This window comes from Peromyscus maniculatus, chromosome 15 (assembly GCF_049852395.1).
Source record: "Peromyscus maniculatus bairdii isolate BWxNUB_F1_BW_parent chromosome 15, HU_Pman_BW_mat_3.1, whole genome shotgun sequence".
NCBI classification, from domain to species: domain Eukaryota; kingdom Metazoa; phylum Chordata; class Mammalia; order Rodentia; family Cricetidae; genus Peromyscus; species Peromyscus maniculatus.
Genome location: NC_134866.1, coordinates 32,708,814 through 32,723,204, shown reverse-complemented (window position 1 = coordinate 32,723,204; position 14,391 = coordinate 32,708,814). Strand labels below are relative to the sequence as shown.

The 14,391-nt window shown below is 36.8% G+C and overlaps 1 protein-coding gene across 5 annotated transcripts in view; it reads left to right on the top strand.

Annotated features, from left to right (window-relative positions):
- Nucleotides 1-14,391, top strand: part of Rictor (RPTOR independent companion of MTOR complex 2) — a 102,363-nt gene that overhangs the window by 43,802 nt on the left and 44,170 nt on the right. For all 5 annotated transcript variants that reach the window (XM_076551830.1, XM_076551827.1, XM_076551826.1 and 2 more), the window contains 4 exons: nt 943-1,074; nt 5,520-5,583; nt 10,369-10,495; nt 13,716-13,885. In XM_076551830.1, the coding sequence (XP_076407945.1) occupies nt 943-1,074; nt 5,520-5,583; nt 10,369-10,495; nt 13,716-13,885 (493 nt within the window). The remainder of the gene's footprint in view (nt 1-942; nt 1,075-5,519; nt 5,584-10,368; nt 10,496-13,715; nt 13,886-14,391) is intronic.

Sequence of the window (14,391 nt, the reverse complement as noted above, 5' to 3'; positions counted from 1 at the left end):
TTAAAGTAAAGGTAGGATAATGGCAACACATGCTTAATTCTGTAGAAATTGGCAGAAGAAAAAAAATCAGGATCTTCAGTGACTTTGTTGTGTTGGAAGCCTTACTTGAGCTTTTGTGATTGCTGGATACAAAGAACTAGTTACTGTTCAAAATGTCTGGACTTCTTTAAAGGTTAAATTTAAAAATTAAATTTGCGGACTGAATTTCTCTCACTCTTCCCAGGAGTAATATGAACCAATAAATCTAGATTTTACCAAAGAAAATCTGTACCTATTACAAATTTGTTGTATGCTAATAGTTATTGATTAGGCAGCTTCATTACTATTTGATGTTCTTAAAAGTTAAGATTACTAGTAATGTGTGTTTGCTACTGTTAAAGATCTTGTTATTGGTTTAAACTAATCTTCCTTTGGAACTTGTGGAAGCACAGATATAAATAAAGGATACATTGTAGAAACATAGCTGAAGATAGACTTTGAGAAGATTCTAAGGGATCTCCTTATAGTTTTACAGTGTGCCAGAACAGGATTAAAAGTCAACATTGGCTGTATTAGTGAGACTGTTTGGTGCCAGAATGGGTTAACATCATTAAGTGAAATTCTTTACTTTGGAGTAGTTTTTTGTTTTGTTTTATGCAATTAACCATACATAACTGAAAGTTTGGGATATCCTCAGCTGAGGAAGAAGTTGATCTGGGTGAATGCTCCAAAGTCTGAGACTTTGTTAGTTATCTCAAGTGTTCAAAAGTTTGGCGCTCTAGATTTTCAGATGAGAGATGATACTCCGTTTGGCATAGCCTTGAAAGTAGTCCCAGTTTAAAAACACCAGGAATGAGAAATACTTCTCATCCCAAGCATTTCAGATGAGGGCAACGTAAACTCTACTGATATCTCTGTATGTCTTTCTGATAATAACAAAACTTTTTGTTTGTTTTCATGCAGTTTGCGCTTAGCTTTATTAAACGAAGCAAAAGAAGTGAGAGCAGCTGGGTTGCGAGCGCTGCGCTATCTCATCCAAGATTCCAGTATTCTGCAGAAGGTGCTAAAATTGAAAGTGGACTATTTAATAGCTAGGTAATTTTCATAGAATGGCTTGTTTCATATGTTTTTAAGGTTTTGTGTAGAGTTTTAGCATAGTATCAAATGTGTACTGATTTTTTATGTGAAGTTTGATAATGTTTCCAAACATACAGGATCATGTAAGACTAAGGGCATTTTTAGCATACCAGGGAGGCAATTGTAAAATAGTTTGTTCCTTGTAGACAAGTTTGCCAGCCCTTGCATTTCACATTATATGTTAATATATATCTAATCAACATACCTAAGTATACATCAGTTATTTTTTTCTTATCTGTAAGCTTCTTCCAAGTTGATAGACTTTTTGTCTTTTCAATGTAGTTTTGCTGTGTACTATTTAAAGATTAGAACACAATGTTATCTGTTAATTCAGGATAGTGTTCAGTGTTGAGTTACTTGAAAGAAGCTGCCTGAAATTTTTGTGCAACTCTGAGGCTCTCATTTCTTACAAGCGTGTATACAAATAGGAATGTTGGAACGTGATGCCTGTGTTTAGCCTTGGGAGATATTGGTGTATGAATTTTTTTAAGAAATGGCACTAATACTTCGGAGGCCTTGACTGGTTTGTGGGCTTTATTTGTGTTTACTAGATTTGGGTGGTTGTTCTTGTTTTTTTTAATGTTGTAGATTTGTTTATTTATTTATGTTGTTTTGTTTTGACGGGGTCTCATTACATGTACCTGCCTGGCTTCAAACTTAAAATTCTCCTGCCTCAACCTCTTGAGTGCTAAGGTTTCAGACATGTACCAACATATGTGCTTAGATTTTATAATGGTATCAATGATTAATGTCATTAATCTTTTTCTTTACTGTTTTTAGCTGCTAATATTTAGAAAAATAGGGCATATTGTCTTCTTCCATTGCACTAGTTTACAGATTGTATTATCCTGTGTACATAAGCATTAATGGCAAATGATGACTTATTTCTTCCAATACTTTTAACCTCCTTACTCTTGCTTTACCACATTGCTGAGAACTTTACTGAACTGAAATCTTCCTGAGTTCAGGTGGAAAGTGTTTCGTATTCCAGTGTAGCTTTCTGTAGCTGTTTGGTAAATTACCTGTGTTCTTGTATTGTTGCAGTAAATACCATTTCCTCATGATAGCTTGTCGTTTTTATATAAACTGAAGGCGTTGGCCTTTATTTTTCAGTTCTAGGAAACAACTGAGTTGTTGCCCTCTTTATTCTTTGAACAATACTATGCAAATCTTGTGAGTTGTGCTAGTGTTTTCCTCTACATGGTAAAAAGAAACCAGTGGATCTTACAGGGTTGGATTTTTTTTTTTTAAATTTTTAATTGTGTTTTACTTTCTTTAGTGGGTACAAGCACCATGCTGTATCGGCTATTTGTCTGTTTGGAACTCGCTAAGGCTTGGTTTTGAGCTCAGCCTTTGGTAATTTTGAGAAGTCTGTCTTCTTAATACTGCTTTTTCCTGAGTGCTGATCCTGGAGTGCCAGCCTTTCTCTTGCACATTTCCTTGACATATCTTTTATGGGGTTTATATATTCAAGCTTGTTAACTTGTACATGTGGTGTTTTGTCATATCTGTTCTCTGTCTTTTTCTTTTTCTCTCTTTGTGGTTTTTCTTCAGTTTTGTGATTTCGAGACAAGGTCCCAGGTAGCTCAGGCTGGGCTTGATTCCTGGTTCTCCTACCTCTTACCTTCTAAGGACTGGGGTTGCAGGTAGCCACTGCACACAGCTGGCTTCTTGAATTTATATTTGGTTAGTTGGTTTGCTTTTAATGACCAGGGTCCTTTTTCAAGAGTGTCTCAGTTCTGAAGTCTTTTATAGGAGTTGCTCTGGAGGTTGTTTTCCATCCCTGCTGTGTTCAAGGCTGCTGTTCTTCCTACCAGCAGAGCAGTGTAGCCCACCTTCTGCACTTTGCTGCTTTTTGTTTCTTGTTACAACTTAACCCCTCACATGTTGATTAGCTCTACCAGGAGTTGATTGATTGATTGATTGTGATATTTTGCCTGCATATATGTATGTGCACTGTGTCCCTGCCTGGCGCCTCTAGAGGTCAGAAGAAGGCACCAGAACCTCTAGAACTGGAGTTACTGATGGCTACAGTCCACCATGTGGGTGCCAGTAACTGAACTTGGGTCCTTTGCAAGAGCAGCAAGAGCTTTTAACCACTGAGCCACCTCTCCAGCCCCATCTATTAGTTATTTTTCAGTGTGTGTACGTTGGTATCTTCTGCCTGTTTTTTACTGCCAGTCTCTTCTTTCTGCTACTTTTGCTCCCGTCACTCTGTGGGGCTGTAAAGGTTTTATGTGTTATATTCTACCTTTCCAGGGCACTGCATCTGCACTATGTTGAATCATCTTTAATATCACCCATTATTGTACTTTTGTCTGGCACCCTTACTGTAGTTTTCAACCTTTGCTGGCTTTTGTTTGTTTATTTTTATAGTTTAAGGCTTACTTTTTACTTTTATTCCACTCTATCCTACCAGTAAGTCAGTCTCTTTAATGTTTTGTTTCAGTTATTGCCTTATGATTTATTTTACTCTTTAAAAATTAGTTTCTGCTTTATTTCCCCATCTTTCTATTTTTATGGATATACTAACCATAACCATAGTTTTTTGGAAGTCTGACAATTCTTAATATGTAAACACTTGTATTCTTTCTGTTGTCAATGTCTTTTGATTTGGAGTTCTTGGAACTTTTGTTTGGTTATTTGTTTTAAATCATGGCTCATAACAACCATTAGTGTTTAAAATTGCCAGCACTGTATCATGTTTTCATTTTCCTTTGAAGAGAGTTTTATTCTAGAGTCTTACCTGATTGAGTATATTAAACTAGTTTAGGTTTTGCTAATGTCCAAGGAAGTAATTATTTGGAGTCTGAACCTAAAGTGCAGGCATTTAGCTGAGCTGCCTCCTTGGCCAACTGCAGCCCAAGCATCTTTCTTAGTCATGTATTTAGTGGCATCTCTGCTCTGTACTATGCTTCTCAGAGAAGGTTTTTACTTAGCCTCTAGGAGCCTATTCTGCCCTTACATGACACACAACCTGACAAGTGTTTTGGTGAGAACACCGCATGCAGATTTTTAAGATCGTATTCCTGTCCTGTCCTCCTTTGGGCTCTTATCTGCCCTCTAGTTAAAATTCTTACCTGCCTTACATGCGGGGCTGACAGATGTTCCTAGTGGAAAAGGCCCGCTTGAATGTGGAGCTCCTTATGTTTCTCTTTTCAGGCTTATTCTCCATTTCCCTTTTAGTAGTAGTTGTCCAAAGAAAGTTTTTCAGTCTTTATGGTTGGCTTTGGCAGGAGGATTGGATATGATCCAAGCTTCATGGTAATAGCCAGAAATATAAATCTCATCTGCATAAGTGTGTGTGTGTGTGTGTGTGTGTGTGTGTGTGTGTGTGTGTGTGTGTGTGTGTTTTGCTGGACTTGAAAAAGCAGCCATTCTAGTTCTCCCTCACTTTTTACTTATATTTAGACAAAACAGGAATGCTTTTGAATAGTAACTTACCTACCTATATGAAATATTGGTTAAAATACTGAACTGCCTAATATAAGTATTTGAAAAATAATTTTGTTATGTAAAACCAATTAATTTTTCAAATTTTATAATTTATTACATTTTACAAGGCGATGTCAACTAAATGATAATTTGATCAAATGTTTTTGAAGGGAATTCTGAATTCAAATTATTTAGTAAAATAGAATTCTTTTTTCTTTTCTTTTCTTTTCTTTTCTTTTTTTTGTGAGACAGGATCTCAATGTATAATTCTGGCTGTCCTGGAACTCACTTTGTGGACCAGGCTGGCCTCCACCTCACAAGAGATCCACCTGTCTCTGCTTCCCAAGTGCTGGGATTAAAGGTGTACCGCTATGCCAGGCTAAAATAGGAGTCTTACATTGAATAAGATAGTCATTATAGACATAGTTTAAACCTGGATTAAAATAACAAACTAAAACAAGATGAAAATATTTTCATATATATAGTTTATATATATATTACTGTGATTTTTTTTAATCAGGTAGGTAAAATTTTTCAATATGTCTCTAATACTTTGCTCTGTATGTTGTGATTCTTTATAGATGCTTTTTTCCTTTGATATTTTAACTGATGTTTCTGGTAACACTTATCACTAGACACATGTAATTAAATATTTGCTGTTACTAGGAAAGTGTGTACTATAGTTTTTTTTTTTTCTTTCTGGTTTTTCGAGACAGGGTTTCTCTGTGTAGCTTTGCGCCTTTCCTGGAACTCACTTGGTAGCCCAGGCTGGCCTCGAACTCACAAAGATCCGCCTGCCTCTGCCTCCCGAGTGCTGGGATTAAAGGCGTGCGCCACCACCGCCCGGCGTACTATAGTTTTTGAAGTTTTAATTCACTGTATTGGATTATGAAGATAAATCTGACTTAATATTCTGTGAGGTTTTGTTACATAGGATTTCACAATGACTGGTGTTTTGTATTATTTAGGTGCATTGACATCCAGCAGAGCAATGAGGTGGAGAGGACACAAGCACTTCGCTTAGTCAGAAAGGTATGCGCCATGAGTGAGAGCATAAGGGCAAATGGGTGCCTCCGTGGGAAGTGCTTCCCCAGTTACATGATCGTGGGATGTTTTTATTAAAGTTTGAAGAATTAAACATTTCAGTTTTCTTATGAATTTTTATGAAGTAAGTAGATCTGTTGAACATCGTGATAAGTATGAATACTTGTGTAATTAGTCCATGTGATTGAGGATAGCTTCTTAGAAAATGATCATGCCGAGGAGTATTTCTGTCTATAGTGGACATGTGAATGTAATTACTGCTTTGTTGTTAGGGAAAGGATAGTTGCCCCCAACCATATCATCCCTTCAGTGTGTGGTTCTTCCTAGCTAGTTGTATAAATATCCCAAACAGGAGCTCACTGCTTTCAAGATAAATTTGTACACAGCCTATGGGAACTTGGAATAAACTATTTGGGTGGATAGCTTTGCTATATAAAATGCCACAGTTTAAGCTGAGGAAAGGATTTGATTAAAGGCAATCCACAAAGCTTCTGGTTTTCCTTTACAGGTTTCTCTTTCAGTTGTTAATGATGTGATGTTCTTGTGACTACCCAGGAAAGTGAAGAGAAAGTAAATTTGATTGAGACACATCTCTCCAGCCCAGGTTTCACTCTTTAAGCGAGACTGTGCTTAAACTCCTGGAGATCCTCTGGCTAGCTCCTAAGTGCTAAGATTATAGTCGTGAGCCGTCATTACTATCATGTACATGTTAAAATTTAATATATAAAGAGGTCCATAAAATTAAACTCTTAAAAATAATTCAATGGCAATATAACACAGAGACAGTTGGTTTTCAGTGTCTCTGGAGATGTAGAATCATTAGTTTCTGGTATTACTTAAAAATGCAATAGTCAGACAATTACCAGTATTTGATATTAACTATAGGCTAAGTAAAGGAACTACAGTGTTTGGTTTCTCCTTCATTTAGCTGAAAGTGCTAAGAGTAAAGCATATTTGATGAATAAATGTTCTTTATGGGCCATAGAAACTATTCCTTTTCTCAGTACTTTTAGCGTCAGAGGTATGTGTTTCCTTTCTCAATAATACCCAGCTACGGAAACCATTCAGGTGCAACTGGAGGCCAGAAGTCTGTGTCTGTCCTTTCTCTACATTTGCATTCAATCTTGTCTCCTCAGGTTCTCTCCTTGAACCTGGAGCTTCTCTTTTCAGCTAGACTGGCTTGCCAATAAAATCCAGAGAGCCACCTTTTTTTGGAACTCAGCATGAGAATGGGCTCTATTACACCATATAACATGGTTGCTAGGGATCCAAACTCAGGGCCTTATGCTTGCATAGTAGGCTTTTTACCGACTGAGCTATCTTTTCAGTTCCCCCTAAAGTTAATTTTTTTTTTTTTTTTTTTGGTTTTTCGAGACAGGGTTTCTCTGTGTAGCTTTGCGCCTTTCCTGGAACTCACTTGGTAGCCCAGGCTGGCCTCGAACTCACAGAGATCCACCTGGCTCTGCCTCCCGAGTGCTGGGATTAAAGGCGTGCGCCACCACTGCCCGGCTAAAGTTAATTTTTTAACAATGTATTGACTTGCCTTGATTGTGTGTATGTTCGTGTGTGTGTGTGTGTGTGTGTGTATACACACTGTGGCACACAGGAGGCTATCAGAGGGCATCTTGCAAGAGTGAGTTTTCTTCATCCGCTGTGTGGGTCCCAGGGTGTGAACTCAGGTATTCAGGCTTAGCTGCAACCATTTTACCTGCTAAGCCATCTCACTGCTTCATTAATTTTTTTTCCAAATGTTCATCTTATTATTACTTTGTTAGTTTTTAAGATAATTACTCAGGCTTTTTGTATGCATTAAAACGTTTGAAAACCTAGCGTCTTCTGGCTTTAAGGTAACTTAGTCCACGAGTAACTAAGGAACACTTACGTTTCTTTCCCTTCTCTTTTACCTATCTCATTTATTTGAAGGGATTCTATTTGGGTTTTTCTTCAGTGTCTCTGTCTTTACTCTTTCTATCTGGTATTCCTTTCTGGTTTTGTTATACATATCTTCTATATAGTTTTGCCACTGGTCAACTGTTCCTACTCTTTTCTTTTTCTCATTTAAATTCTTCTTAGGACTGGCAAGATGATGGCCCAGTCAATAGAGTACTTATTGCACAAACATTAGGACCAGAGTTCAGATCTCCAGTAAAAAGTTGAATATAGTGGCTTGCATGTGTAATCCCAATGCTGGAGAATGGGTAAGGCAGATCCCTGTGGTTCTTGGCTGGCCAGTTTAGCTGAGTCAGTGAGCTCCAGGTTCAGTGAGAGACCCTGTCTCAAACCAGAAGATGGAGGGTAACTGAGAGAAACATTCATCATAGGCCTCTGGTTTCCACATACTGGGACATGTACACATATACATACCCATGCACACACACAATACAATATACTCTACTTCTTACGATATGAATTTATCATTGCTATATTCATATGGAATTTCTTTATTCATAAAATAGGAATTAATACTGTCAGGAATTAATACTATTGTTTTCTTTTCTTTGTACTTGTAAGGCTTTCATTTGGTGAAATCACATGCCCTTGATATACTATCCTACTAGATAGTGGGATAGCCAGAGTAGGAACCCAGTGTCCAGATATCTAAGGCTACATTGGCTAATGAGTGTTAAGTACAACCTGCTTGCCTTGATCCTTTCAACCATTTCTGTCTTAAGCTGTCATCTTACAACACCATACATGTAGGCAAAGAACCACCATTCTCACAGTGACTGTTTGCTTCTCATTTCATTTCCTCCTCTTTCTACCCTCAATTAACCTTCCGGTCACAGCACAAATTTCAGCTGTTTGTCTTAAAGCACTGTTGTGTAACTGCTTGTGTCAGTTGTGCAGATTTATTGCCTAGTCTTGATCCTCGCTCTATATGTCTATTCGTGCCAGAAAAGATGGTTGTAATAGTGGCCACAAAGTATAAAACATTTTATGGCTTTTCCTTTATTGAGTATTCATAGATCAGTGAGGAAAGCATCCTTTGATCCCATTGACTTTAAGAATCTCTCTACGTGCATCTCCCTGGAAAATGCAAACCATGATTTCATTTATAAAAATTTAATTCTATGTCTTTGGTCCATAGTATAATCTATTGAATAGATAAGTGTATGTTTAGTAGATATATATAAGATTTGTAGAGTAGAATTTCTTTCTTTCTTTTTTTGTTTTTTTTGTTTTTCGAGACAGGGTTTCTCTGTGTAGCTTTGCGCCTTTCCTGGGACTCACTTGGTAGTCCAGGCTGGCCTGGAACTCACAGAGATCCGCCTGGCTCTGCCTCCCGAGTGCTGGGATTAAAGGCGTGCGCCACCAACGCCCGGCAAGAATTTCTTACTGTACTTGAAATTGTTGCAACTATTTCATTGTTTACATCTGCACTTTCCTATAAGCAATCTAATTCAAAAAGAATATGTCAAAGAATATACTTTATTACTTAGTAGTCTATCTAATTTGGAAAACTAAATTGTCATAGCTCTTTAAGACTATATCACATGAATTTTGTTATTTGGGTAATTCCTTTAGATTTTTCTTAATTTTTAAAATTTACGTGTATATGTGTGTAGAGGGCAGGTGCTATGTGCACATGGTTGCAGATACAGAAGTCAGAGGTGCCGGATCCCCCTGGAGTTAAGAGTTACAGGCGATTCCTATCCACAATGGATCTTAGGAAATGAGTTTGGGTTCTCTGGAAGAGGAGCTATACTTGTAACTCCTGATCCATCTTCCAGTCCTTTGGTGGAAGTTTTCTTAGGAACATAAGAACTATGTGTAACATACTAATGTACCAGTAAAAATTAAAATATAAACTAGGAGAGGCGTAGATTCCTTTGCCCCAGGGTAGAAGATCTCAGATTGTTCCTTTGGTTCTCATAACCTTACCTGAGTGTCTTGTTTTAGTCATCTTGTACCCCATGTCAGAACACAAATTTTAATTCTTCTAACAGGTTTCTAACTCCAGTAACATCCAGAAGTTACTTTTCTCTCTGTCAAAACCTTCTCTTCTTTTCCTACCCTAGGGTGTTATTTTGAAATAGTTTATCTACCAGATAGTTTATATTAAACAGTATTTTGTCACCTGCTTGATTTTTCTTCCTGCTTTTTAAGTCAAAGGTAGACACTCTTGCCCTATTTCCAGAATTGCAGTTAATGAGATTGCCAATTCAACCTTTGATTTGAGGTCCACACAGAGTTTTATCACAAAGTTTATATACATATGGTCTATCTCAGAATTTTTCACATATTAAAAGATTCTGGATTAGTCAATCTACCTTTTGGCATAGCAACAAGTAACAGTAGCTAAAGATTATTGAGTGGATGGAGTTCAAGTCAGTTTGGTCAGGAGGGAGGAGCCGAGGTGGCAGGGACATGGTGGTGATGGAGCATCTCCGTTGGATGGATGGCCACCACCGTCTGTGTCACTGAGCGACATTGTGGACACTGAGGAGTGTGCAAGATGCCGCTCCTGTCTACTCAGGAGGGACTTAGAATCTTAGAAACAGTCTTGTTTAGTAACTAGTTTAGTTGTAAATTATGGGGGAAAAAACCAGGAACATTTCCATAGTAATTATTGTTAATATTTACTGTTAGTTCTAATAATAGCAATCCTTACAGTTAAAACAATACTTTGGGATGTCCATACAAAACTGAATGTTAAAATTGGTGCCTCAGCCTTGTGAGAATTTGTGCCCCTAACTATCTCTCTCTGAATAAAGTAAAATTTACAGTGTACTAAAAAGTAAATGACTTACCTTGTGATCTTCTCTGTTACAGATGATTACTGTGAATGCTTCCTTGTTTCCTAGTTCTGTGGCCAACTCATTAATTGCAGTTGGAAATGATGGACTTCAAGAGAGAGACAGAATGGTCCGGGCATGCATTGCCATTATCTGTGAACTAGGTCAGAATTTTCTTGAAGTAATGAAGTGTTTTATAAAGTACACATAACATTCCCTAATGTCTTTACAAGAAAAATGCTTTAATTATTGCTACAAAAATAAGAAAATGTTCATTTCTGAAAGGAAAGTAGAAGACGTGTTATTTAACAATTCAAAATTCATATTATTGTATATATTTTCAGATTATTCATCATGAAATTTGATTGATACTATATCTTGATATGGTTTGAAGTAATAGTCTCTACAGTGCAAAAAATGAATTTTAATCAACCCCCTTTTTATTACAGATCAGAGATTAGAGTGAAAAAAAGGGAGAGTCAAAACATGAATGCATGTTTATCTGGGCATTGAAAGGAAAGAAGTAAATCATACACAGATTTTAGTAGCTAGCATTTACTATAAGGAACCAAAAAAAAAAAAAAAGACTATTAGCAGATCAAACAAGCAAAATACCCCATGTAAAGTAAAATAGTAAATACAAATAATCTCCAAATACCCACTTGGCTAATTTGAAAAGTTCAACTTCATTTATTGTCAGTGGAATATAATTTTAAGTAATAATAAGATGATGATTTTTTTCCTATTACCAAAAGTACAAATTGTGGAAATTATATTTCTTCTTGGATAGTAAATAAATTAATAAAGTTTTAAGTTTCAAAAAAGAAGAACCACTCTACCACTGAAGACTCAAAAAACTGCCTGTAATACCTGGTATAGAAAGAAGATCAGAAATATGATTGGGATTGCTAAGAAAATTGTAAAATTTTACAATATAACCATGTATTGGATACCTAGAAAATTATATTGATTGATGTTTATCATAAAGTAAAGCAAAATATAAATGGATAAGCAAACCCGAGTAGGAAAGAAGGGAAATACCCAACAGCTCCACAGGCAGAGTGAAAACAATTCCAAAATTAACAGAAAAAAATTTAACATAATATGCTTGAAAAAAAAAAAACGAGTTTTTAAAATCAATGTTAGTACCCAGTTGCATGTCAGTAGATCACGTGCTGGATCAAAGCCACAGACGTGATTACAAATACTGGTGAAATTATTGGCTCTGAAAAAGCTGACCAATGGACCTTTGTAAAATAATAAAGGAGCACGTCATTCCATCTAGGAACATTTAGATAATTAGAAGGCTACTCCATTGATAGTCTAGATGGAAGTCATAAACGTTTTATGGACAAAAACTTTTGCTGTATGCCAATGCTTGGCATACCTGAAAAGCTATACTTCAGGTAATGTAATGTGTAGTTCTAAAGTGGTATTGAAAACAGAGAAGGAACTAATCTTAAATTTTGTCATTCACACAACTGAAGAAACCATGAGAACAATTTTTGTAAAGAGTCACGGAAGAGAAAGAAAAGTTCTTATTAAATCAACACTTGGTGTTAACCTTTTTTCATGGGCATGCATGATGTATGTGTGTGCGCATACATGTGAAGGTCAGAGGTCGACATCTGTTATCATCCTTAGTCACTTTGTACCTTACAATTTGAGACAACACTCTTAGTAAACATTGTAAATTAATACATGAAGTTTAAATGCTGGAAAATAGCTAGCTGTCACTCTAAACATATATTGACAAAACTGAATCAAGTGAAGAAATGACCTATGTGATTGCTACTGTGGAATTATGGGAAAATTTAAATTTGATGTTTTTCAGAATTAATCAGAATAGAATAGACAAAATCAGAATAGAATAAACACATCAGAGATGTGTAGGAAATAGGGTGATGTGTGTGAAGGAGATACCTTTGAGTGTGTCAAATTGAGTTTCAAGAAGGTACAACTGGGGACACAGGATAAGAACAGCGATGACAGTGCAGGGCGGGGGGAGCATATTGGAACTCCTAACAGTTCAGTTCTATGTCGAGCAGGCTTGGGCAGTCAGTGTAACTGTTTGCATATCACTGACCCATACCATTCAGATCTGTGCACTGTGTTTCTGAGTGATTTCATCTAACTTTAGAACACAGGAGGAAACCTAATTCTAAAATCATTCAGGAGAATAAACATGACAGATGAAACTATAGAAACATTTTGAAAAAAAAAAAAGTGGAGGAGAAAGGAAACTTTCTTTTCATACCTTTTTTTTTTTTTTTTCCGAGACAGGGTTTCTCTGTGTAGTTTTGGTGTCTGTCCTGGATCTTGCTCTGTAGACCAGGCTGGCCTTGAACTCACAGAGATCCCCCTGCCTCTGCCTCCTGAGTGCTGGGATTAAAGGGATGCGCCACCACTGCCCAGCCTCATACCATGTTTAAGAACTAATTAACATCACTCTTATTTTTTAAGAGAAAAACTTTTTAAAAGTTGCAGATCGTATTTTGAAAAACATGTTGGCATATCATTAAGAATAAAAGCCAAAGCTAGGCATGATAACACATACCTGTCATCTCAGCCCTTGGGAGACAGAACCAGTAAGATACCAAATTCAAAGCCAGCTTGCAAATATAGCAAGACTGTCTCCAAAAAAGGAAGAAAAAAGTATAAAAATCAGTGTGAGAAACATGCTAGGATAATTAGTAAAGTATTTGTGGGGAAAATTGAGTTTGCTATCTCAATGAACCTCAACATCATGACAGATTGAAACAAAGGTAACTTAAGTCATTAAGATGCACACGTGTTGGGCCCACATGGCGATAAGACACCTGTAATACCAGCACTCAGGACACAGACAGAATCGTGCAAGACAGGCTGCCTGAGCTCTGTGCTGACTTCCAGGCACTGTTTCCAAAACAAGTTCCACAGCAAAAAGCACAGCCTACATGCAAGGAACAGTGTTGGTCTTCAAAGTAAGAGAGTTTTTCATCTTTAAGTTACAAAGGGGTGTGTGTATGTTTGCACTCAATGTGTACCTTTTTTTTTTTAATAAAAGTTAATATACATCATTTGAAACAAATTTTGAAACAACAAATCCTATAAATTATTTGAAAAATCACTAAGGGGCTAATGTCTCCACAGTAAAATGAACTCTGAAATTGAAGAAAAATGTTCAGTAAAATATGTCTAAAGAATATGACAAAATTGTTCAAAGACATTTCAAAACTCAGGCTTGTGGAAAAGATAGTGAATGATTCTTAGTTGATATCTTTTACTTGTAAATATAGTTAATAAGAAAGTTTTCAAATCCAAGAGGAAACTTAAGATTTAAGTACAAGTGTAGGTCTTAAATACTTAGTACTATGAATATAATTAGTTTTTCTTTCATTGTAGCACTTCAGAACCCAGAGGTGGTAGCCCTTCGAGGCGGACTAAACACCATCCTGAAAAATGTGATTGATTGCCAGTTAAGTCGAATAAATGAGGCTCTCATTACTACAATTTTGCACCTTCTTAATCATCCAAAGACCCGACAGTATGTGCGAGCTGATGTAGAATTAGAGGTACGCACTTTTAGTGTTTCTAACTTAAAATACAGTTCTTAAAAAATTGAGCCGGGCGGTGGTGGCGCACGCCTTTAATCCCAGCACTCGGGAGGCAGAGCCAGGAGGATCTCTGTGAGTTCGAGGCCAGCCTGGGCTCTCAAGTGAGTTCCAGGAAAGGCGCAAAGCTACACAGAGAAACCCTGTCTCGAAAAACCAAAAAATAAAAAAATAAAAATGTTGCTACCAAGAATATTTCAGCAACATGCAAAATAGTCCATTTTGTATTAGCCCTAAGAAATTTCCTGAACAAACTAAAGGATGAATGAGATTACACTAAGACATGTGCCTGTATTAGAAATTCATTGTGTTAATATTGTCTATCTTCTGCTAACTATGTTCTGTTTGTTCATTAAACAATACAAAACTTTTTCTAACATAACCACTTTGGGGGCTGAAGAGATGGTTCAGAGGGTAAAACCCTTAACATGTAACCTGACAGCAGCCTGAGTTTGGTCCCGGGACCC